The sequence below is a fragment of the Ranitomeya variabilis genome, chromosome 6 (assembly GCF_051348905.1).
Source record: "Ranitomeya variabilis isolate aRanVar5 chromosome 6, aRanVar5.hap1, whole genome shotgun sequence".
Lineage (NCBI taxonomy): Eukaryota > Metazoa > Chordata > Amphibia > Anura > Dendrobatidae > Ranitomeya > Ranitomeya variabilis.
In genome coordinates this window covers 468,768,634-468,794,568 of record NC_135237.1, presented here as the reverse complement: position 1 = coordinate 468,794,568, position 25,935 = coordinate 468,768,634, and the positions used below count along the sequence as shown (strand labels likewise).

The window sequence follows — 25,935 nt, the reverse complement described above, 5'->3', positions numbered from 1 at the left end:
TTTCTGTATCCTAGATTTTAATGGATTTGGTACTTTTTAAATGACTAGAACTCTAGCGCCACCTATAGGCAGTAGCAATCCTAAAACTCATTGGCAACCCTTTAACGAGCCTTGTCACATGACTTAGGATAAAAGCCAAAACCAGTATCTCTATTTGCAGACACTGTGTGTTTTGGGGTACTGCCCCTCGTCAGTGCAAAGTGTGAGATCTGGTTTGGCTAAGTGAGCGGAGTCTGACCAGGATCCAAGGGGTAACATTTCTCCTTGCGGAAAGTGACATGTCAAGCCTGCCATGTCAAGGTGAGGAGACTTTCAAGCCTTGCAATGTTCCTCTGGAAAATCAGTTATGCAAATTGTCCCTTCAGAGAGGAAGAAAACTAGACGTCACTCACGCAGCCAAACCAGATCTCACACTTTGCGCTGACGAGGGGCAGTACCCCAAAACGGTGCCTGCAAATTGAGATTCTGGTTTTGGCTTTTATCCTAAATCATGTGACAAGGCTCGTTAAAGGGTCGATATTGACTTTTAGGATCGCTGCTTCCAATAGGTGGCACTAGAGTTTTAGTCCTCTTCCTCTCTGAGGAGAGACTTTGCATATTTCTCAGAGGAGCATTGCGGCTTACAAGTCTCCTCATCTCTGCATGCTTAACATGTCGCTCTCCGCAAGAAGAAACGTTACACCTTGGATCCCAGTACTTTTAAAATTAAACTGCATGCTCTAGCTCCAATATAGTGTAAAAAGCTCCTAATTGCCCTATAGATCTCCCATCACTCTAGCTTTGCCAGTATCTCCACCGCTGGTCTGTCTTCACCTCGCAGAAGAGTTGACATCCCGCCTGTGACTTGATTGCTGTGTGTGGTTTTGTTTGTTTAAAAAGGTCCACATTTATGTGCCGATTAGTTCTAGTATGTTATTTTATATATGATTTATGAATAAACTCTATCGTGCCTGATTCGTCCTCTCCAGGAAGGGTCTCCCTGATGCACATGTCCGATCCTTATTTTCACAAACGCCACGATACCCATACACATAGGGTCTGCCCTGCTGAAGTTGGCAGATTTAGTTGACTTTGCATTAAATGTGTTCAGCACCTTTTTAGAAGGGTTTTGACATCTGCTACAGGTTTTTTGTAGCCCCTCTATTGGCATTATACGCTTACCAAGGCGTGGACTCTTTATGTAATATGATATATTGGTCACGCTTACAAACTTATTGGAGGTGCGGGAGAATGGACAGATTTATCGACAGGACTCGTACGCAATTAGCTTTTACTGCCAGAAAGACACAAACTAAGTATTAATTTTATGCGATTACCTGGTTCTTACATTATACCTAGTACTGTATTATCATATCTTTGTATCTGGTCTTTGCTCTACTTTCTTGGCTTTGTATCACCTGTCCACAGGACTGGCTCATTGGGTGTCCCAACTGCTGAGACCCGCACCAATCGTCAGAACGGGGGATTTTGTATCCCCAAAGGGAAACTTTTATGTCAATTACAAAATGAAGCCGCAGGTTGGACACCCGACCACTGTCCCATTCATCTTATGTTCACTGCCCTCCATTCCACCAGGGAGAAGTTTCCTGTTCTGCCGTTTGTTGCAGGTCCTGCGTATTCTGATCCCGACTGATCACCAATCTTGTGGACATAACTTTTCACCTAGCAAAGCAGATGTATCTAAAGCATAAAAGGTTTGTCTCGTTTTCAGGCTCCCTGTTTAGCTGTGTTCTCCTGGAAGCCTCAAGGTCTCCCCGTTTACTCCAGTGTGTAATGTATGGACCCCCGTGTCTGATGAGCTGCTTACTGGGGTCCAGATGTTAGACACCGATAATCACCAGTTATTACCGAGGGCACTAGCGGCCAGGCGAAGATCTAGAAACACATGCTGTCACGCTCGGGGTCAGGAGAGCCGCCGGCCAGTCCGAGCATTGCGATAGTTGTCTGTGTTATGCCACTGTTTACTGCGCCCTAATAATGATCAGTCACAATATAAATATATAAATAAAAAAAATGTATTAAAATAATATAATATATAATAGATCGGTGCCGGCTATAGCCATAAAATCATAGTGACAAACTCCTCTCCACCCAGTATATTTACGATCTCTTAATCGAGAATGTATGTTTGTCACTGGGGAGAAGACTTGGGTTAACTATCCCGGCTGAATGAACGTATAGCGTCTGTTGAAATCAGAAATTTTTTTTGTTTTTTAGCAGAAATATTTTTGTGCACATTAACTAAAGCCTTTGTTGATCTTTTGACAACCACGTTACGGGTCACGAAATCACTTGTGTGTGCAATAATTTTTCTTTATTTTACAATCTGTTTTGCTGACCAGAAGCTGCATTAACATTTCCGCAGCCTTCAGAGCTGTAATCGCTCAGCATTCCTTCCTTGCTGGCTGGCTGAATTTAAAGTAATGTAATGTCAGAAAAACAAAAGTTGATTATACAAATTAAATGGAGGAAGCCTGATATTTGGCTTGAGAGGGAAACTATGATGGGACATATTGACTTTCAGCATGCTTGATCTTTTGATCTCCACCTTGCTCTGTCGTATATTGCAGCGAGCTGTCGTGCACATTGGCGTTGGTACACGTGTTCTGTCTGTCTGAACATTCATGTACATGTGGGGTCCAGCTTACAGGATTACATCCATGTCACTTATTTACCTGCGGTCAGTTTATTACATGTGTAATACACATCTCCTGTGTTATAAAGCCGTCAGATGTAATCTGTAATAGGCTTGACAGGCGACCTGCAATGGATGACTCCTGGTTTCCCATTATTATGTGTTAATACTGAGTTTTGGTATTTTGATAGGCTCTTGTGTAATATTCAAACAGCTGAGTGCAAGTAAGTAACTGCTAGTGGGCCCATCCGCCATGTTTTCTGATTAGTGGGCACATGAGCTGACCTGCTGGAAGCTGCCATCTCTGGGGCTTAGGCTTGTACACTTGTTGGCATCCCTGCAGGCCTGGTGGTAATGAATGGCACCTCGTACCACTATACTGGCAGCGTGCAGCTCAGGCTCATCTGAATGCTTGGCACATGCTTTGACCTGGTTTGCGCAGGCTATAGTCGGACTCTATAGGAGCATGCAGCTGCATGTCTGGAAACGTTGGAATTGTGTAACCTGCTGATGGGTGGGTGCCATGTGCAGGAGTCGCCCCGCTCCGCCTGTAACCATTTATTATCTTTATTACAGGAGATGTCAGAGTAAGAAGCAGAGCTGGCTTTGAATCCGAAAGACGAGGCTCTCATCCTTACATAGATTTCCGTATTTTGCACTGTAAGTAATTTATCACATTAAAGGAATACTCCGCCTAAACCTGAAATGTCAGCTTTAATGATCTCTCTGCCCTGCCACACTTGGAGTAGCATTCTAGTTTTTGATGTAATTTACAGACAGTGTCAGGTCGGCGCCATTTTAGAGGAGGACATTTTTTTTTTTTTTTTTCTATAGCAAGATGTTGGCACCTGCGCAGTAGCAGCTGTCGGATCACCAATAGCTGGTGCTGCGCAGGCTCGGTAAGCGCCATTTTCAAATGGATTTAATTTTATTTTATTTTTTAATAGGATGACCTCAAATATATTATATACACAGTACACATGCGATTATGCTGCAGCGCAGATACCACAGCTGGTGCCGGCCTGCAGAAGGGTTTTTTTTTTTCCTCAATATGTGTATATATAATATTATGTAAACTAGGGGGCAGGTCAGTGAGGGATCAGCGACCTGTCAGAAGCCATCAGTATGAATAGCTAAGCAGAGCACCACATGAAGACCCCCACAGACATCCCTGGAACACGAGCATATCATTAACTCGAAACTGAAAATACAGATTACACAACAACCACAAGACGGATTTCATCACCAGGTATCACTGTAATCAGTATAACGGCGCCAACCTGACACTGTCTGTAGGTTACTGTGCACAAGCCTGCTGACAGGGGCACTTTAAATGGGTAAAATTGCAAAGTATTGATAAAAACAAGCAACTTTGCAATTTACCTCTTGTTAAAAATCCTCTGCATTCTCACATTAAAAATGCCCAATTATTAACAGCGTACAGCTTACTGTCTCCTTCCGGTCTTGGTGACCAGTTACCCAGGCGTGGCACACGCTCTCTCTGAAGGCTTCATGTTTTGGACCCTGTGCACACTGCTCCGAAGCTGGCCAGATCATCGAATCCGAGAAGCTTCAGTCCTCTACCCTTCTCCAATGCTACAAAGGCAAAGCGGCTTCTGCTTACAGCATAAGAGAGAACACTGTTTGCACAAACGGCACAAACTCGCCTCTGGTCCGATCTGTCAAATTTCAGAAGGCCACCTTCCATGGTACCAAGGAAACCAGAGGCAGAAGTGGTGCACTCCTGAGGAAACAATGAGAAAACCCCTTTAAGTTCTCCACAGCTGGAGGGAGCAGGTCGAAAGACAGACCTCATATTAAAGATAATGATGATGACTGCACAGTGCCTTTCACGCACTTATTCTATCAGATCACAGGTCCACATACTGACTCTATTCTTACAATGTAGAGGGGAGGATCGTCACACTCGCTCCACTGTAGGCACAAGAGGCTGTAGCGGGTACCTGATGCCACCTGTGATTGATGGCAGAGTATAGCGTAATAACATGCAGGATGAAAAACTAGGAATTAAGATGAAGGGAATGAAACAGGAGGTTGAACAACATGTATGATTTAGGGCTCTCCAGCACTGACTTCTGCCTGCTCTTCCCTCCCTTCTTTTAGTGTTAGAGATATCAGGAGGGAGAGGGGAAAGTATCTAAAGTTTTAGCTCAGTAGATTTGCAGCGCTGGGTTCAAATCCCACCAAGGACTACATCTGCAAGGAGTTTGTATGTTCTCCCCGTGTTTGTTCGTTTCCTCCCAAACTCCAGACATACTGATAGGGAGTTTAGATTGTGAGCCCCAATGGGAACAGCAGTGACAGTATCTGTAAAGCGCTGCAGAATGTGCTGGCGCTATATAGGCAAGGGTAATAATAAGGAGAAAAGCATAGGCAAAGGAAATGAGTGGAGGATAGAAGCTGAACTTATGCAAGAAAACAAATACACAGCAGCACCCAAGAAAAACACAAAGCTCCCATCCAGCCTATATTACTGGGAGAGTCCGACCCACTAGAGAAAGATTTGGATCAGCCCCGAGTCAGGCTGCAATTTAATTATGAAACTGGGTCTGAAAAGGAAATTACAGAAGTAACATTGCAGACTGAAACTCCCAGAATGACATGTGCTCGGTGCACCCTTAATGTGGGCAGAGTTCAGCGCACCTTCCCATCTGCTGCTCTTCCATCTATCTCCACCCTTCTCTCGCTCTATAAAGTTACAGCTGTCAATCAAAGAGGAGGGGAGTGGAGAGGAAAAACGAGGTGGGAAGGTGAGGTAAGGTGCACTTACATTTTTGGCCACTCCAAGGTTGCAGTGAGTGCCCGTACTTGGTTTGAACAGTCATTTTCTGCTGACAGACTTCCCTTTTAAATAGGTTGTTAGTGACTAGTGGGTAGGAAATGTATTTCACTATCAAATAAGCAGTTCTCTCCTAGTCTTCCCATTTTCGCTCTGCGGATCCTCGGCAGACATTGATGGTCACGTCTGTCATTCCTACAGTAGCTGGTCACAGCAGGCAGGTGCAATGCTTGCCAGAATGGCCGCTGAGGTCACTGATTGCATCAGTCATGTGATAGATGTGAGGGATGTGTAGGGATGACCTGAGTGATGGGATTTAATAGGGAATATCCCATTACTGAAAGTATTACTTCTGTCTTTGACCACTGGGTGTCACCGTTGTTGCATTTCTTTTCCTTCATATAACACATGGGCTCCATGACAACAAATAACTTGCATCCATCATATTGTCATTGACTTCTTGGCAAATATTATTTTAAGCTTCTAAAATGTTTGCTTTGTGATCGTATCACAGTGAATGTACAAGCAAGCCATTGTGATATTACTGTGTACCATTTTCTGATGCCACGTGCGATAGCATGCACCTTATATGTCCACCTCTGAACATCGTTTTCCTGTTTCTTATAGTTTTATGTATAGAGATGGGGCCAGCCTGGAATGTGGCGAGATTGTCTTTGTATAATGCAGAATTGTGAATGCAGCTCTGCAGTAATAATATAGGCTGGAAATCCTGATCGGCAAAATGTACATGCAAAGTTAGTGCTGCCATGCAGATTACAGGTCTTAATACAGTCCTAACCGTTGGTTGCCAGTTGCTTTTTTTAATTTTTTTTTATTTTTTACAAACAAAGTGATTATTCCTGCTTCTGAAATCCCATGGTGGTCAGGAATGATTGTGGAGGAAACGTGCAGCCAGTCATATACACTAATCAGCAGTAACATTAAAACCACGTGCCTAATAGTGTGCAGGTCTCCCTCCTGCTGCTCGATGAGGGATTTCTAGGCATCAGGTGGCACCAGAACATTAGCAGCAGATCATTTTATAAGGGTTGTCCCTGGCTCTCCTGCCTGATCAAGTGGGAAGAGGCCCTGCTGGACGCCAGGCAGGAATATCTTCTAGGAAACTGCTCAATACCAAGCAGGAGCATGCAAGTCTCTCCTAATTTCATTCCTGCAGTGGCCTTAAAGGGAATTTTTCAGAAAGATCAACCCTCCTAAGCCATCTGTATGGGTATGCAGAGCCTAGAAAGGTGAATAAAATGATGCCTTCATATCTGCGCTCCAAGATCTATGGGTGCAGATCTGCATGAGAATCTGCCTCCAGAGCTTAAAAAAGGGAGTTACCAGTGTGAGACATGGAATGACTGACTGCTCTCCTGGTTTCGCTGCCGAGCTGTCTGTGATTACAAAGCTGAGCTTTGTCTCATTACAAACACACGTACAGCTTTCCTCTCCTTGTGCGATCAGCTCAGCTGTACTGCCCATCTAGCTACACTAAATGTAGGGAGTTGAAAGCATATACGGTAAGTGTTAGTGCTGTACAGGTGTGTCTGATCACATCTATGAGAGGAGAGCTGCAAAGGTGTTCGTAATGACAGTTCAGTTCTGTCGCACTGTGTTCTGATCTTGGTGCACAGCTGTGTGTGATTATGAGAGAAAAAGGTCAGTCATTACATGTCTCACACTGGTAACACCCCCTATAATTTATAATAATCCCTGGAGGCAGATTCTCACGTCGATCGGTCTCTGGCTCATAGATCTTAACAGCTCATTTACATATTAAGGAAAAAGTGGATTTAGCTAGGATAAGACATTGGATCGCAGATATCAAGGTATCCTTTATTCGGCTTCCTATGACCTACATGCCCATATAGATGACTTAGGAGGGGTGATCCTACTACCTGATTCCTTTTACGTCACCAGTTTTGGAAAAACCCAGCTAATTTCTGCTCCCAATTCCTATGTATGAATACACATCAACAGCACTTGCCTTTGTATGTAGGTGACCTACTCCTACTCCACTCCTGTGTGAGTGCAGCCCAGGCAGAATCTTCCAGGTCTGCCTGTATGGTACATAGTGCAGCCCCCATCTATTATATGTCGTCCACTCCAGTCATAGCGATTTCAAGCCTTTAAACAATATGGTTAGGGTTTGTACACATTTGTTTTCTGCTGAGTTTTCAGAGTAAGAATTTTGCAAAAACCACATGGAATTCAAAAGGTAAGAGTTTGTCCTGAAAACGCAGCAAAAAAGCTGTGTGAACGCAACCTTACAGTGCTATGACGAAGAATATAGGCTCCAAACGTGTGTGTGTGTGTGTGTGTGTGTTTTCAGTTGTAAATGCCTGTTGGTCTTACACAGCCAGGATTATTGTCTCACTGGGCACATCAGTCTATACACATTTGCGGTTAAAAGCCCCTGCATGATTTTTGGAACAAAAAAATGAGTTTCCTTTAAACAGGCAAGCAGAGGTATGGGACATGGGATTGTATTGGTGCGAGTGGACTTTCTAGTGTATTCATCTAGACTGGCGATGTTATGCCATCTTGATGGAGGGGGGTTTTGAGTCGGATGCTTTGGATTCATAGAGGTGCACACTTCTGAATGAATCCGGAGTGTCTGATGAGAGCTGTGTGCCTCCGTGCCCCACGTCACAAATCTTACACACAGACCTCATTAGGAAGGACCACCGCACCTCATCATGACTTGGCCTACCTGTGGCATCATGCCCCCGTCCCACCCGCAACTCTACCCATTTTGGCATAACCGGGCGAAAAACGTCAAGAAATCACAACATTTTTGTGCAACTCCGTGTTGCGCAAAAATGTGGCGACTTTTTAAAGCAATTTAGTCCAGATCTGTGGAATAGTTCTTTAATGAATTGGAGCCTTTTGTATCATGTGTTTAGCTCCGGATGCCTAGCACTGAGGAATATTACACCGTTTCACATGAGGACCATTTGGGCACTAGAAGATGTTGGCTCCATAAAAGTTGGGGTTTAAAGCGCCACTCCAGCAGGGTTTTTTGTTTTTATTGCAGCGCTGGAGTGGTGCTACTAATCTAAGGTCCCTGCTCTTAGTCTTATACTTACCAGCTGCCGTCTGCAGCGGTTCCTGGTCAGTCTCCATCAGTTTGTAACCTGCTGCATCGCCCTAGCGTTTGCTATTGTGTTTTGCAAGTCACAGCTCAATGTACCGGTAAGTCTATAACAAGTCAGAACACGGCTCTGACTTCCATTGAGAGCTTGTGACCATTACCTCGGACTTCGGTCAGTCAGAAGTTTTGGTCACAAGATGGCGCCACGTGACCGGAGTGGAACCGGTTAGAGCTGAAGATGGCGGCTGGAAAGTATAAGACTAGGCTCAGGGAACTTAGATTAGTAGCACCACTCCAGTGCTGAAATGAAGAAAAAAAAAACAAAACACTGGAGTGTGTGCTTTAAACATCACATCATTTGCGCTGATGTCTAGGATCTGAAAAGTTAATGGTTGTTTTGTTACTACTAGTGATGAGTTGAACCTGACCAGACCTGTGATCAGAGCAGTTCGTGTGCTAACCGATGGTCTTTGGCGTGCTCGAAAAATGTTTGAAGTTCCCGTGGCTGTTAGACAGCTGAAACACATGCAGGGATTGCCTGTTTGTGAGACATGCAACAGCGAGGACTCAAACATACAGTTGTGGCCAAATGTATGGACACCCCTGCAATTCTGTCAGATAATACTCAGTTTCTTCCTGAAAATGCAATCACAAATTCTTTGGTATGATTATCAATCTTCATTTAATTTGTCTTAAATGAGAAAAACACACAAGAGAATGAAGCAAAAGGCAAAACATTGATCATTTCACACAACTCCAAAAATGGGCCAGACAAAAGTATTGGCACCCTCAGCCTAATACTTGGTTGCACAACCTTTAGCCAAAATAACTGCGACCAACCGCTTCCGGTAACCATCAATGAGTTTCTTACAAAGCTCTGCTGGAATTTTAGACCATTCTTCTTTGGCAAACTGCTCCAGGTCCCTGATATTTGAAGGGTGCCTTCTCCATTCTGCCATTTTTAGATCTCTCCACAGGTGTTCTATGGGATTCAGGTCTGGACTCATTGCTGGCCTCCTTAGAAGTCTCCAGTGCTTTCTCTCAAACCATTTTCTAGTGCTTTTTGAAGTGTGTTTTGGGTCATTGTCCTGCTGGAAGACCCATGACCTCTGAGGGAGACCCAGCTTTCTCACACTGGGCCCTACATTATGCTGCAAAATTTGTTGGTAGTCTTCAGACTTCATAATGCAATGCACACGGTCAAGCAGTCCAGTGCCAGAGGCAGAAAAGCAACCCCAAAACATCAGGGAACCTCCACCATGTTTGACTGTAGGGACTGTGTTCTTTTCTTTGAATGCCTCTTTTTTTCTCCTGTAAACTCTATGTTGATGCCTTTGCCCAAAAAGCTCTACTTTTGTCTCATCTGACCAGAGAACATTCTTCCAAAATGTTTTTGGCTTTTTCAGGTAAGTTTTGGCACTCTCCAGCCTGGCTTTTTTATGTCTCGGGGTAAGAAGTGGGGTCTTCCTGGGTCTCCTACCATACAGTCCGTTTTCATTCAGACGCCGACGGATAGTATGGGTTGACACTGTTGTACCCTCGGACTGCAGGGCAGCTTGAACTTGTTTGGATGTTAGTCGAGGTTCTTTATCCAACATCCGCACAATCTTGCGTTGAAATCTCTTATCAATTATTCTTTTCCGTCCACATGTAGGGAGGTTAGCCACAGTGCCATGGGCTTTAAACTTCATGATGACACTGCGCACGGTAGACACAGGAACATTCAGGTCTTTGGAGATGGACTTGTAGCCTTGAGATTGCTCATGCTTCCTCACAATGTGGTTTCTCAAGTCCTCAGACAGTTCTTTGGTCTTCTTTCTTTTCTCCATGCTCAATGTGGTACACACAAGGACACAGGACAGAGGTTGAGTCAACTTTAATCCATGTCAACTGGCTGCAAGTGTGATTTAGTTATTGCCAACACCTGTTAGGTGCCACAGGTCAGTTACAGGTGCTGTTAATTACACAAATTAGAGAAGCATCACATGATTTTTCAAACAGTGCCAATACTTTTGTCCACCCCCTTTTTTATGTTTGGTGTGGAATTATATCCAATTTGGCTTTAGGACAATTCTTCTTGTGTTTTTTCATTTAAGACAAATTAAATGAAGATAATACCAAAGAATTTGTGTTTGCAATCATTTTCAGGAAGAAACTGAGTATTATCTGACAGAATTGCAGGGGTGTCAATACTTTTGGCCACAACTGTATATTTTGAGCATGCCCCAGACACTTGGTTAGCACATGAGCATGCTCAGATAACGCCTTATCCCAGCACGTTCGCTCATCACTAGTTGCTACCCATCTGCAGTGTTTGCATCCAGTCTGATCCCACTTTGATATTCTTCTTTCTATTCAGCACACTCCGAAATCGAACTCTCCTTGTCTGCAAGAAATATCCGCAGGTTGTTAAGTTTTCAGCGGTACTTAAGGTCTTCACGATTTTTCCGGGGTGTCACTGCACAGAATTCATTGTACATCTTGGATGATGATTACAATGGACAAGCCAAGGTAGGTGCAAACATTGAATGATATATTTCCAGTATGTCACGACCCTGCCGCTCCCATAACATACACCCCCGTTAGTTGCTCTGTATATCTTGCCTATGTCCCCTCTCTGTTCTGGTTCTCGGGTGGTTAATTCTTCTTTCTTCTTTTCAGTGTATGCTGGAGAAAGTCGGGAACTGGAATTTTGATATATTTCTTTTTGATAGATTGACTAATGGTAAGGAAATGTCATGAAGAAATGTGTATGATTGCTTAGAATTGCTTTTTGAGGTTAATATAACAGCAATTTTACAATCTGCTCCTTGTAGAGAATCTTTGAACCTTTAGGGTATGTGCACACGTCAGGATTTCTTCAGGAATTTTTGCGGGTTTTTTTTGCGGATTTCCCCGATAAAAACGCTATAATACCGCATAAAAAACGCATACATTATGCATCCTATCATTTAGAATGCATTCCGCATTTTTTGTGCACATGTTGCGTTTTTTTCCGCCAAAAAAACGCATTCCGGAAAAAGAATCAACATGTTCATTATTTTTGCTGATTTCTTTTGTGGATTTCCCATTAAATTGGAGTGTCCGGAAAAAAATGCAAAAAATCCGCAAAAAAAACGCACAAAAAACAGGTAAAAACCGCAAAAAAGTATGCGAATTTCTGGCAGAAATGTCCGGATTTTGTCAGGAAAATTTCTGCAAGAAATCCTGACGTGTGCACATACCCTCAATTGCCAAGGACACATGTAACCTGCTGTGACTTTAACCCCTTCCCGACATCGGACGTACTATACCGTCCGATGTCGGGTCCTCTGCTTTGATGTGCGCTCCGGCGGTGAGCGCACATCAAAGTCGCGACATGTCAGCTGTTTTTTACAGCTGACATGTGCGCGCAATAGCGGCGGGTGAAATCGCGATCACCCGCCGCTATTAACTAGTTAAATGCCGCTGTCAAACGCAGACAGCGGCATTTAACTACCGCATCTGGCCGGGCGGCCGGAAATGAGCGCATCGCCGACCCCCGTCACATGATCGGGGGTCGGCGATGAGTCAGGAAGGTAACCATAGAGGTCCTTGAGACCTCTATGGTTACTGATCGCCGGTGGCTGTGAGCGCCCCCCTGTGGTCGGCGCTCACAGCACACCTGCATTTTAGCTACATAACAGCGATCTGATGATCGCTGTTATGTAGCAGAGCCGATCGGGCTGTGCCTGCTTCTAGCCTCCCATGGAGGCTATAGAAGCATGGCAAAAGTTAAAAAAAAAAATGTGAAAAAAATATAAAAGTTTAAATCACCGTCCTTTCGCCCCAATCAAAATAAATCAATAAAAAAAAATCAAATCTACACATATTTGGTATCGCCGCGTTCAGAATCGCCCGATCTATCAATAAAAAAAAAAAGCATTAACCTGATCGCAAAACGGCGTAACGAGAAAAAAAATCGAAACGCCAGAATTACGTTTTTTTGGTCGCCGCGACATTGCATTAAAATGCAATAACGGGCGATCAAAAGAACGTATCTGCACCGAAATGCTATTATTAAAAACGCCAGCTCGGCACGCAAAAAATAAGCCCTCACCCGACCCCAGATCACGAAAAATGGAGACGCTACGGGTATCGGAAAATGGCGCAATTTTATTTATTTATGTTTTTGCAAAGTTTGGAATTTTTTTTCACCACTTAGGTAAAACATAACCTAGACATGCGAGGTGTCTATGAACTCGTACTGACCTGGAGAATCATAATGGCAGGTCAGTTTTATCATTTAGTGAACCTAGCAAAAAAAAACAAACAAAAAACAAGTGTGGGATTGCACTTTTTTTGCAATTTCACCGCACTTGGAATTTTTTTCCCGTTTTCTAGTACACGCCATGGTAAAACCAATGGTGTCATTCAAAAGTACAACTCGTCCCGCAAAAAATAAGCCCTCACATGGCCAAATTGACGGAAAAATAAAAAAGTTATGGCTCTGGGAAGGAGGGGAGGGAAAAACAAAAATGGAAAAACGAAAAATCCCACGGTCATGAAGGGGTTAAATTTTGTGTAGAAAAGGGAATCTATCCGTAGGATCAACCCTCTGAAGCCATCTCTATGGGCATTTAGGTCATAGAAAGTTGAATAAAATGATACTTGATACCCGAGATCCGATGTCTTATTCCAGAGAAATCCACATTTTACTTAATATGTAATGAACTGTTCACGTTCAGGATGGCATCAGGATTTGGTCAGTATTTTACATCAGTATTTGTAGCCAAAACCAGGAGTGGGTGATAAATGCAGAAGTGGTGCATATGTTTCTATTATACTTTTCCTCTAATTGTTCCACGCCTGGTTTTAGCTTACAAATACTGATGAAAAATCCTGACCAAATCCTGATGCAATCCTGAACGTGGACACATACCCTTACGATCTATGGGCCGGACCTAGATCTCCCTGAGAATCTGTCTCCAGAGCATTTTTTATATGAAAGGGGGCATTAGCAGTGTGAGACATGGAGTGACTGACAGTCTGCCCACCTGATTTCTCTGCAGAGCTGAGTGTGATTATAACTAACACCGTATAGCAGAATTGAGCTTTTTCTCATTACACACACATTTGCAGCTGCAGTTGTCCTCTTAGTGCTTCAGCTACCATCTCACGGGTAGCCAGTGAATGGGGAGAGCAGTACAGCAAAGCTAACCTCACTGAGAAGACAACTGCTAACATGTTTGTAATGAAGCAAGGTACACGTCAGCTGTACTGTTAGTTCTAGTCAGACACAGCTCTGCAGTGAGATCGGGAGAGCAGCCGGTCGTCATTACACACCACACTGGTAACGCCACCTTTCATTTCGAGTAAGGCAAGTTCTCAGGGAGATTTGTGTCCGGCCCATAGATCTTAAAGTGGTTGTGCCACAAACAAAAGTGTTAGTTTTAATCAACAGATCTTGGAATAAAAATAATCTCTACAATTGGATGTTTAAAAAAAAAAAAAAAAAAAGTTAATGTCCTGAGATAATCTTATAAATGTGTCCGACCGTGCAGGAACATGGTCGGATGTGCCACAGTGACAGGAGAGGAAACAATATACTGTACAGACACTACAGCATGGGATCACAGCTGATTTTCTTTCTTTGAGGTAAAATATTGTTTAAAAACAGGCCTGGAAATGTTTTACTCACAATAAGAATCATCTGCCCAGGAGATGATCAGACAATGTTCCTGTACGGTCAGACACGGCCATTACACCGTACACAGCAGTGGCACATTTATACGATTCTCAGAGCAGGAACATTATTTTTTTTTAACTCCACAGCCCATTTTCGTTTTTGAGTTTGTTTTTTTTGCTCCCCTGTTTCCCAGAGCCATATTTTTTTAAATTTTTTTTTCTGTCAATATGGCCATGTGAGGGCATATTTTTTTTTGTGTGCTGAGCTGACATGTTTAATGATACCATTTTGGTGTAGATACAATTTTTTGATCGCCCATTATTGCATTTTAATGCAATGTTGAGGCAAACAAAAAAAAGTAATTGAGGCGTTTTAACCTTTTTTTTTTTTTTTTTTCGCTATGCCATTTGCCCATCGGATTCTCTTTATAACTTGATAGATCGGGCAATTCTGAACGTGGCAATACCAAATATGTGGGTGTGTTTTTTTTTTTTTTTTGTTTTTTTTTAACTTTTCACTTGCTTCAATAGTTTCCATGGAAGACTAGAAGCTACAATCTTCTGATCGCCTCTGCTACACACAGACAATGATCACATCGCCTATGTGTAGCCGAAATGCTCACTTACTATGAGCGCTGACCGCTGGGTGGTGCTCATAGTAATCCGGAAAGGACAACCACATGGGTCTGCTACAGATTCCGGGTTGTCATGCCAACCCATCGGCGACCTGTGGTCATGTGACATGGGCACCGATGGGAGGGGTTAGTGGCACACTTCCGGCGCAATCGCATTAAATGGCGCTGTCAGAGATTGACAGCGGCATTTAACAGGTTAACTGCCGGTGGTGGATCGGGATCCACCCATGGCTGTTAGAGGCACATTTCAGCTGTTCAAAACAGCTGACATGTGCCAGGAAAGATGTCTGCTCAGCGCCAGAGCCCACATCCAAGGGAGAGACACAACATGCGCTGTACATTTACGGCACATGTCGTCAAAGTGGTTAAACACATCCAGTAGTGGAATTTATTTTTATTCCAAAAGCTGTTGGTTTTGAAATACATTTTTGTTGGTGGCACAACCCCTTAAGCAGCTCATTTACATATTAAGAAAAAAATGTGGATTTCTCTGGAATAAAACATTTAATCTCAGATATCACGGTATCATTGTGTTCAACTTTCTGTGGCCTACATATGTACAAAAAGAGAAACTCTAGAATGCGTCGCTTTCATAGTAAGGGGTGATATTGGTAGGATGATAGTCGTTCACCTCTAAAGGCTAGGCTGCATTGTGAGCGATGAGGATAACCACTGATGTTCCTCCTAAAGCCGTCGGTCTTCTAGCCTACCGTATGGTAAGTGAACCCCAGGTGGATAAGTGATGCCGGAGTTTGAGCACTCTGTCTCCCGAGGATGAAATAGATAACTTATTTTCACAACTAAAATGATCATGTTTGTAAATCTCAGTATAAAAGTTCACAGCATAAATCGTTTTTTCTGCTTCGGACTGGAGCTCTTTCCAGGTGATGAACTTACACTGTAAAACAGGATTAGGTTTTTAAAGTGGGAAGTTGGCGATACATTTCCGGTAGAGGGGCAGTGATTAAAAAGCAGTGAAGAAAAACAGAACACTTAATATACTGTAGTGTAAGGCTCTGTGCACCCGTTGTGGATTTTGATGCGTTTCAGCAGCGTTTTTGGACGCACGGAATTTTCATCAAATCTGCAGTGTAGTGCACCACCAATGTTAGTCAATGGGAAATTGAGAATTGTTGTGCACATGCTGTGGAAAAATACGCGCGGATTTGCAGCGTTTTCTGCAGTATGTCAAATTTTTTTTTTTTGCGGTTCTGCAGCGTTTCTGCACCCATTGACTACCATTTAGTCAGGCAAAACCGCAGGTTTAAATAGATCTGCAGTTTTGCTGTGGAGTTGCCTGCGACAAACGCTGCAGATCAGGAGGAGGAAGAGTGTGTTGGCGGAGATTTGTGTGTGTGGAGAAGGTGTGTGTCTGTCTGTATGTAGGCAGGCATCGTCCGATGGGACTACTAGTCCCATCTGGCTATGCCTGCTACAGTGACAGCTAGCCAGATGATGGGACAGTAGTAATCCCATCATCCTGCTACTGTGGGAAAAAAAAAATTAAATAATAAACCAACAGTGTACTCCCTGTTCCAATGTAATCCATTTAATAACGAGTGTCCCTTGATGATCTCCCGTGTAGAGCTGTCACATTGGCAGATGTGACCGCTCTCCAGGGGCTCTGGTGATACACTGACGGCAGGTATCCTCCCGCAGTGGATCACTCCGCTGTCAGAGGTCACTGGAGTTCATGCTGTCACTGGCAACACTGTGAGAAAATTCTCACGCAGTAGTGCCGTAAAGTGAGAACATGAACTCCATTGAACCCTCAGTGTCTCCTGTCAGTGTGTCACTGGAGGCCCTGTAGAGCGGTCACATCTCCTGATGTGACAATTCTATAGGGGAGATCGTTGTGGGACACTCGTTATTAAATGCCCTACGTTGGACCAGGGAGTATTTGTGTTGGTTTATTAATTTTATTTTTTTTTGCAGGAGATCGAGGGTGTCACAGGAATTAGGCGTAACAATAAAGATGGGAAACTGTTTAGTTTTGTATTTTATTAAAATACTTTATTCTGACTGTGTGTTTATTAGTCCCCTTTAACATCTATAGGATTAGTAATGGATAGGTGTCTTATCGACACTTCTCCATTACTAAGCTGGCTTGTTGTCTCCTTACAGTACAAAGGTGATATCAACCCCACAAATATTACCCCATATGCCACCTCTACAAGGCAGTGGGAAGAGAGGCTAAGTGCCGGAATTGGCGCATCTTAGAGATGCGCCATTTCTGAGGCAGCTGAGTGCTGGTGTTTGTAGCTGGGGGGGGGGGGGCGGCAATATCCATGGCCCCCTCCCTAAGCTATGAATATCAGCCTGCAGCTGTTTGCATAGCCTTTTTTTGGCTATTAATTATAGGGGGACCCCACATCTATTTTTTTTCTTGGGTGCGGGGGCAGCCTATTTTAATAGCTAGTAAAGGCTAATTATACAATTCGGGATGATATTCATAGCCTGGGGAGATCCATCGGTATTAACCCCATCCAAGGTTATAAACATCGGCCCCCAGTCACTGGCTTTCCCTCTCTGGTGCAGAAAATTGTGCCGGAGGCCACACCACTTTTTTTATTTATTTAAATTATACAGATATTGCGTTTAAGGCTAGCGTCACACTTGTGAAAATCTCGCACCTCAATACCCGACACTGCTGCCAGCACTCGGGACTGGAGTGTGCGGCTGTATGTATTTCTATGCAACAGAACGCTCTGGTCCGAGTGCCGGCGGCAGTGCCGGGTATTTATGCAAGAGACTCCTGCGAGTTTCTCGCAAGTGTGACCCCAGCCTAACGCAGATTTTGTGTGTCATTATTTAACTCTTTATGTACCATTTTATTATGTTTATTACTAAACATCGGGCTTGGTATTATCGATATATCTATCCATCTCTGTATAGATATCGATAGATATATTTTTACCTACGTTTTCAGCCAAGAGATGCAGAATCTGCCGAACATGCCACAGGCAAATCTGCAACGTGTGCACATACCCTACGTAGATAAAAATACAGTAGTGAATGTAAAAGCAGTAGATCCAACACGACCATAATATTACAGGATATTGGGGATCTAGGTGAATACCACAAACATTATTATAATTCATTTATAATGCAAAAATAAAACTGAAACATCGGGGCTGACTAATAATGAAAGCCCTCTATACCAGTTCAGGGCTGGACACTCCTGGCGTCCTTAGTCCCGGAGCGTTCACCCCGCTACTATGTGTTTGTTATAAATGTTTTAGTTTAGTTATTTTTACATTTGCTATGGAATCTTTTATGTGGTGTTCATCTAGATCCCCACGTAATGTAATCATATGATTGTTTAGGATTTATTGCCTTTACACTCACTTTTGTTCTTTAGCTACTTACACCAGTCTATGACATGTTTTTCATACACATCGAATACTGTTCAAAATATATGATGGAGCCAGGATAGCCATGTAGTATGTTACCGACACGTGATTTACTTTTATTCACTGCCTTTCCTATTTTTTTTTCCTCCCTATTAATTCTATAACTGTTTGTTGTTGGTTTTTTTTTTTTCTGACATAATTTAGCAGTGAAGGTGTTGATAGGTTTTTCCATAACAGACTTTTATTATTCAAACTAGATGGCAGCCCGATTCTAAAGAATCGGGAGTCTAGAATCCATATATACTTTATTTATTCAAATGTAAGAATAATACAATTAATAAATAATAGTAAGAAAGAACAAAAAATGGCTGCACTCACCAGCTCTTGACAATTCTTGTTATTTAATGTACAGTTACACAGGATCCATGAACATGCTTATGAGGGGAGTGATGAAAGACATCAGACAACTTTGCGTGTTGTGGCAAATGCCACAACAACGGTTCTTTGCTTAAGAACAATAATGTAAATAATAAATATGTATCAATAACTATGTATATTGGTATGTTCTATGACATTTTAAAATATTTCATTATTATGTGGAAAAGCTCTTAGTACCCATACTGGCGCATACTTGTGTGCCCATCAGGTATTTTCACAGTAAAATTTTCACAGGTGGGGCCCCTCGTCCTCCGATTTGGTGGGCGGGGACCCTCGGCCTCCGATTTGGTGGGCGGGGACCCTCGGCCTCCGATTTGGTGGGCGGGGACCCTCGGCCTCCGATTTGGTGGGCGGGGACCCTCGGCCTCCGATTTGGTGGGCGGGGACCCTCGGCCTCCGATTTGGTGGGCGGGGACCCTCGGCCTCCGATTTGGTGGGCGGGGACCCTCGGCCTCCGATTTGGTGGGCGGGGACCCTCGGCCTCCGATTTGGTGGGCGGGGACCCTCGGCCTCCGATTTGGTGGGCGGGGACCCTCGGCCTCCGATTTGGTGGGCGGGGACCCTCGGCCTCCGATTTGGTGGGCGGGGACCCTCGGCCTCCGATTTGGTGGGCGGGGACCCTCGGCCTCCGATTTGGTGGGCGGGGACCCTCGGCCTCCGATTTGGTGGGCGGGGACCCTCGGCCTCCGATTTGGTGGGCGGGGACCCTCGGCCTCCGATTTGGTGGGCGGGGACCCTCGGCCTCCGATTTGGTGGGCGGGGACCCTCGGCCTCCGATTTGGTGGGCGGGGACCCTCGGCCTCCGATTTGGTGGGCGGGGACCCTCGGCCTCCGATTTGGTGGGCGGGGACCCTCGGCCTCCGATTTGGTGGGCGGGGACCCTCGGCCTCCGATTTGGTGGGCGGGGACCCTCGGCCTCCGATTTGGTGGGCGGGGACCCTCGGCCTCCGATTTGGTGGGCGGGGACCCTCGGCCTCCGATTTGGTGGGCGGGGACCCTCGGCCTCCGATTTGGTGGGCGGGGACCCTCGGCCTCCGATTTGGTGGGCGGGGACCCTCGGCCTCCGATTTGGTGGGCGGGGACCCTCGGCCTCCGATTTGGTGGGCGGGGACCCTCGGCCTCCGATTTGGTGGGCGGGGACCCTCGGCCTCCGATTTGGTGGGCGGGGACCCTCGGCCTCCGATTTGGTGGGCGGGGACCCTCGGCCTCCGATTTGGTGGGCGGGGACCCTCGGCCTCCGATTTGGTGGGCGGGGACCCTCGGCCTCCGATTTGGTGGGCGGGGACCCTCGGCCTCCGATTTGGTGGGCGGGGACCCTCGGCCTCCGATTTGGTGGGCGGGGACCCTCGGCCTCCGATTTGGTGGGCGGGGACCCTCGGCCTCCGATTTGGTGGGCGGGGACCCTCGGCCTCCGATTTGGTGGGCGGGGACCCTCGGCCTCCGATTTGGTGGGCGGGGACCCTCGGCCTCCGATTTGGTGGGCGGGGACCCTCGGCCTCCGATTTGGTGGGCGGGGACCCTCGGCCTCCGATTTGGTGGGCGGGGACCCTCGGCCTCCGATTTGGTGGGCGGGGACCCTCGGCCTCCGATTTGGTGGGCGGGGACCCTCGGCCTCCGATTTGGTGGGCGGGGACCCTCGGCCTCCGATTTGGTGGGCGGGGACCCTCGGCCTCCGATTTGGTGGGCGGGGACCCTCGGCCTCCGATTTGGTGGGCGGGGACCCTCGGCCTCCGATTTGGTGGGCGGGGACCCTCGGCCTCCGATTTGGTGGGCGGGGACCCTCGGCCTCCGATTTGGTGGGCGGGGACCCTCGGCCTCCGATTTGGTGGGCGGGGACCCTCGGCCTCCGATTTGGTGGGCGGGGACCCTCGGCCTCCGATTTGGTGGGCGGGGACCCTCGGCCTCCGATTTGGTGGGCGGGGACCCTCGGCCTCCGATTTGGTGGGCGGGGACCCTCGGCCTCCGATTTGGTGGGCGGGGACCCTCGGCCTCCGATTTGGTGGGCGGGGACCCTCGGCCTCCGATTTGGTGGGCGGGGACCCTCGGCCTCCGATTTGGTGGGCGGGGACCCTCGGCCTCCGATTTGGTGGGCGGGGACCCTCGGCCTCCGATTTGGTGGGCGGGGACCCTCGGCCTCCGATTTGGTGGGCGGGGACCCTCGGCCTCCGATTTGGTGGGCGGGGACCCTCGGCCTCCGATTTGGTGGGCGGGGACCCTCGGCCTCCGATTTGGTGGGCGGGGACCCTCGGCCTCCGATTTGGTGGGCGGGGACCCTCGGCCTCCGATTTGGTGGGCGGGGACCCTCGGCCTCCGATTTGGTGGGCGGGGACCCTCGGCCTCCGATTTGGTGGGCGGGGACCCTCGGCCTCCGATTTGGTGGGCGGGGACCCTCGGCCTTCGATTTGGTGGGCGGGGACCCTCGGCCTTCGATTTGGTGGGCGGGGCTCCTCGGCCTCCGATTTGGTTGGCGGGGCCCCTCGGCCTCCGATTTGGTTGGCGGGGCCCCTCGGCCTCCGATTTGGTGTGTGCTCTGCCTGGGGCCCCTGTGCTCTGCCTGGGGCCCCTGTGCTCTGCCTGGGGCCCCATGTTCTACCTGGGGCCCCTGTGCTCTGCCTGGGGCCCCTGTGCTCTGCCTGGGGCCCCATATGCTGCCTGGGGCCCCTGTGCTCTGCCTGGGGCCCCTGTGCTCTGCCTGGGGCCCCATATGCTGCCTGGGGCCCCTGTGCTCTGCCTGGGGCCCCTGTGCTCTGCCTGGGGCCCCTGTGCTCTGCCTGGGGCCCCATATGCTGCCTGGGGCCCCAGTGCTCTGCCTGGGGCCCCTGTGCTCTGCCTGGGACCCCTGTGCTCTGCCTTGGGCCCCTGTGCTCTGCCTTGGGCCCCTGTGCTCTGCCTGGGGCCCCATATGCTGCCTGGGGCCCCATATGCTGCCTGGGGCCCCATATGCTGCCTGGGGCCCCATATGCTGCCTGGGGCCCCTGTGCTCTGCCTGGGGCCACTGTGCTCTGCCTGGGGCCCCATAGGCTGCCTGGGGCCCCTGTGCTCTGCCTGGGGCCCCATATGCTGCCTGGGGCCCCTGTGCTCTGCCTGGGGCCCCATATGCTGCCTGGGGCCACTGTGCTCTGCCTGGGGCCCCATATGCTGCCTGGGGCCCCTGTGCTCTGCCTGGGGCCCCATATGCTGCCTGGGGCCACTGTGCTCTGCTTGGGGCCCCATATGCTGCCTGGGGCCCCTGTGCTCTGCCCGGGGCCCCATATGCTGCCCGGGGCCCCTGTGCTCTGCCCGGGGCCCCTGTGCTCTGCCCGGGGCCCCTGTGCTCTGCCCGGGGCCCCTGTGCTCTGCCCGGGGCCCCTGTGCTCTGCCCGGGGCCCCTGTGCTCTGCCCGGGGCCCCATATGCTGCCTGGGGCCACTGTGCTCTGCTTGGGGCCCCATATGCTGCCTGGGGCCCCTGTGCTCTGCCTGGGGCCCCATATGCTGCCCGGGGCCCCTGTGCTCTGCCTGGGGCCCCTGTGCTCTGCCTGGGGCCCCATATGCTGCCTGGGGCCCCAGTGCTCTGCCTGGGGCCCCTGTGCTCTGCCTGGGACCCCTGTGCTCTGCCTGGGACCCCTGTGCTCTGCCTGGGACCCCTGTGCTCTGCCTTGGGCCCCTGTGTTCTGCCTTGGGCCCCTGTGCTCTGCCTGGGGCCCCATATGCTGCCTGGGGCCCCTGTGCTCTGCCTGGGGCCACTGTGCTCTGCCTGGGGCCCCATAGGCTGCCTGGGGCCCCTGTGCTCTGCCTGGGGCCCCATATGCTGCCTGGGGCCCCTGTGCTCTGCCTGGGGCCCCATATGCTGCCTGGGGCCACTGTGCTCTGCCTGGGGCCCCATATGCTGCCTGGGGCCCCTGTGCTCTGCCTGGGGCCCCATATGCTGCCTGGGGCCACTGTGCTCTGCTTGGGGCCCCATATGCTGCCTGGGGCCCCTGTGCTCTGCCTGGGGCCCCATATGCTGCCCGGGGCCCCTGTGCTCTGCCTGGGGCCCCATGTTCTCTGCCTGGGGCCCCATGTTCTCTGCCTGGGGCCCCATGTTCTCTGCCTGGGGCCCCATGTTCTCTGCCTGGGGCCCCATGTTCTCTGCCTGGGGCCCCATGTTCTCTGCCTGGGGCCCCATGTTCTCTGCCTGGGGCCCCATGTTCTCTGCCTGGGGCCCCATGTTCTCTGCCTGGGGCCCCATGTTCTCTGCCTGGGGCCCCATGTTCTCTGCCTGGGGCCCCATGTTCTCTGCCTGGGGCCCCATGTTCTCTGCCTGGGGCCCCATGTTCTCTGCCTGGGGCCCCATGTTCTCTGCCTGGGGCCCCATGTTCTCTGCCTGGGGCCCCATGTTCTCTGCCTGGGGCCCCATGTTCTCTGCCTGGGGCCCCTGTGCTCTGCCTGGGGCCCCATGTTCTCTGCCTGGGGCCCCATAGGCTGCCTGGGGCCCCTGTGCTCTGCCTGGGACCACTGTGCTCTGCCTGGGGCCCCATATGCTGCCTGGGGCCCCTGTGCTCTGCCTGGGGCCCCTGTGCTCTGCCTGGGGCCCCATATGCTGCCTGGGGCCCCTGTGCTCTGCCTGGGTGTAGGACACTGGTGACGTCACTTATCTCCGGACATTATCTCCGGACATTAGCTCCGGACATTAGCTCCGGACATTAGCTCCGGACATTAGCTCCGGACAAAGCCACGGAAGTTGGCACAAATTGCAGGAAGTAGTATTCTAGGCAATTATATATTAGATATACATCCGACAGCCTTTTCTGCTAGATCCAGTCTACATGCCATAAGTATATGTAGTGGGGAAGATCCCATTAAGTACTTGCTCACACTGGCGTATAAATCCGATGAGTTCAATGCAAGAAAATATCACATTGCACTCTGACCAATGTTATACAATGAGTCTATACTGTGATTGTCTACGAGAATCTGATTGCACACGCCAATGCAAGTCAGTAGGTGCAAGGGAAAAAAAAACAGCTGAGAGAAAGCAGACAGCTGGTGGTGTTATGCTGAGAAGGGGTCAATGTCCATGGAGCTTCCAAGCTTAATAATAACGGCTCACAGCTGTCTGCATAGCCTTTACTGCTTATTAAAAAGGGGGACCCCAAAAAAAAATTACGTGTAGTCCCCCTTATTTTTAGTAAGCAGCAAAGCGTAGCTGAGGACTGATATTAATAGGCTGGGAAGGGACATGGATATTGGTGCCTTCCCAGACTAATAAAACAACCTTCAGTCCCAGAAATGGTGCTTCCATTAGATGTGCCAATTCTGGCGCTTAGCCTCGGCTTTTCCTGCTTGTTCTGGTGCGGTGGCATTTGGGGTAATGGTTTTGGGGTTGTCAGCTGTGTAATGTTCGCTGACATAAAGTCCCAGGGATTAGTAATGGAGAAGTGTCCGTCAGACACCCCCCATTACTGACCCCGTAGTCAAAAGAAAGAAACACACACACACAGAAATGTCCTTTTAATTGAAAGAGGCACTCCCTGACAGTTACCCTCTTTTACCCATTTTTCATTACCATAAAAAAGTGATCCCAGGGGTCCTTAGTAATCCATAATATTGAGGTCCCACAACTATCTCGGTTTTCTTGGTCCAGTCTGTGGAGCACTGTTCAGAGAACGCAGCTCCATAGACTGGAGCAGCATCCACTGGAGGTTCTCGCACTGTGCTGCGTGAGAACTCTGCTGCTGTGACGAGCGGTGACATCAATAGTGTTACCGCAGTTCATTCAACCGGGCTCCATAGACTGGACGAAGAGGACTGGGATCGTCGTGGGACCTACGTATTGCATCAGACCCCTGTGGATTACTTTTTTATGGTAACAAATGGGTAGAAGATGGTAATTGTCGGGGTGTGCTTTTTCCAGTTAAAGCACTTTTCTGTGTTTCTTTCTTTTGACTATAGAGTTAGTAATGGGGAGTCTGATACACCTCTCCATTACTAGTCCCTGGGCTTGATGTCAGTGGACATTACACAACTGACATCAATCCCAAAACCATTACCTCTATTGCCACTGCACAAGGGCAATCGGGAAGAACCAAGGCTAAGCGCCAGAATTGGCACATCTAATAAATGTGCCATCTGTGGGGTAGCTGAAAGCTAGACTTATTAGTCTGGGAACGGGCCAATATCCATGGCCCTTCCCAGCATGTTCATATCGGCCTGCAACTGTCTGCTTTACCTTTGCTTATGAAAAATAGGTGGCACCCCACCACTTTTTTTTTTTTTTGCTGGGGGGGGGGGGGATCGCCCCTTTTTACTAAGCAGTAAGGGCTATGCAGACAGCTGTGACCTGTTATTAATAAGCTGGCAAGCTCCATGGATATTGGCCCCTTCCCAGCATAAGGGTACTGTCACACAGTACCATTTTGATCGCTACGACGGTACGATTCGTGACGTTCTAGCGATATCGTTACGATATCGCAGTGTCTGACACGCAGCAGCGATCAGGGATCCTGCTGAGAATCGTACGTCGTAGCAGATCGTTTGGAACTTTCTTTCGTCGCTTGATCATCCGCTGACATCGTTGGATCGTTGTGTGTGACAGCGATCCAGCGATGTGTTCGCTTGTAACCAGGGTAAACATCGGGTAACTAAGCGCAGGGCCGCGCTTAGTAACCCGATGTTTACCCTGGTTACCAGCGTAAACGTAAAAAAACCAAACAGTACATACTTACATTCCGGTGTCTGTCCTCCGGCGTCTCAGCTTCTCTGCAGTGTGAGCGCTGGCCAGCCGGAAAGCGAGCACAGCGGTGACGTCTGACGTCACCGCTCTGCTTTCCGGCTATGGCGCTTACACAGTGCAGAGAAGCAGAACGCCGGGGACAGACACCGGAATGTGAGTATGTACTGTTTGTTTTTTTTACGTTTCCGCTGGTAACCAGGGTAAACATCGGGTTACTAAGCGCGGCCCTGCGCTTAGTTACCCGATGTTTACCCTGGTTACCCGGGGACTTCGGCATCGCTCCAGCGCCGTGATTGCAACGTGTGACCGCAGTCTACGACGCTGGAGCGATAATCATACGATCGCTGCGACGTCACGGATCGTGCCGTCGTAGCGATTAAAATGGTACTGTGTGACGGTACCCTAACACCAAACGCCAGTTGTTTGCTTTCCCTCAGCTGGTTAAAAAAAATAGCATGGGGTCTCCCCTTATTTTAATTTATTTAATAGGTTAAATAAGACAAAGCCACCCTTTTTAGTGCCACATGAAAAGCATTAAAGGGTACTAGTTTATTATATGTAAGGGGCTTGTGACAATAAATATCTACAGGACATTTATACTATTTATTCTATTTCTCAATCTATCCCTTTTATACAAAA

General features: G+C 48.2%; 1 protein-coding gene across 1 annotated transcript in view; it reads left to right on the top strand.

Moving 5' to 3' along the window:
- PDE7A (phosphodiesterase 7A) overlaps positions 1-25,935 on the top strand; it is a 101,204-nt gene that overhangs the window by 53,157 nt on the left and 22,112 nt on the right. The window contains exons 3-5 of the mRNA XM_077270586.1: positions 3,212-3,295; positions 10,892-11,043; positions 11,194-11,257. Of these exons, the coding sequence (XP_077126701.1) occupies positions 3,212-3,295; positions 10,892-11,043; positions 11,194-11,257 (300 nt within the window). The remainder of the gene's footprint in view (positions 1-3,211; positions 3,296-10,891; positions 11,044-11,193; positions 11,258-25,935) is intronic.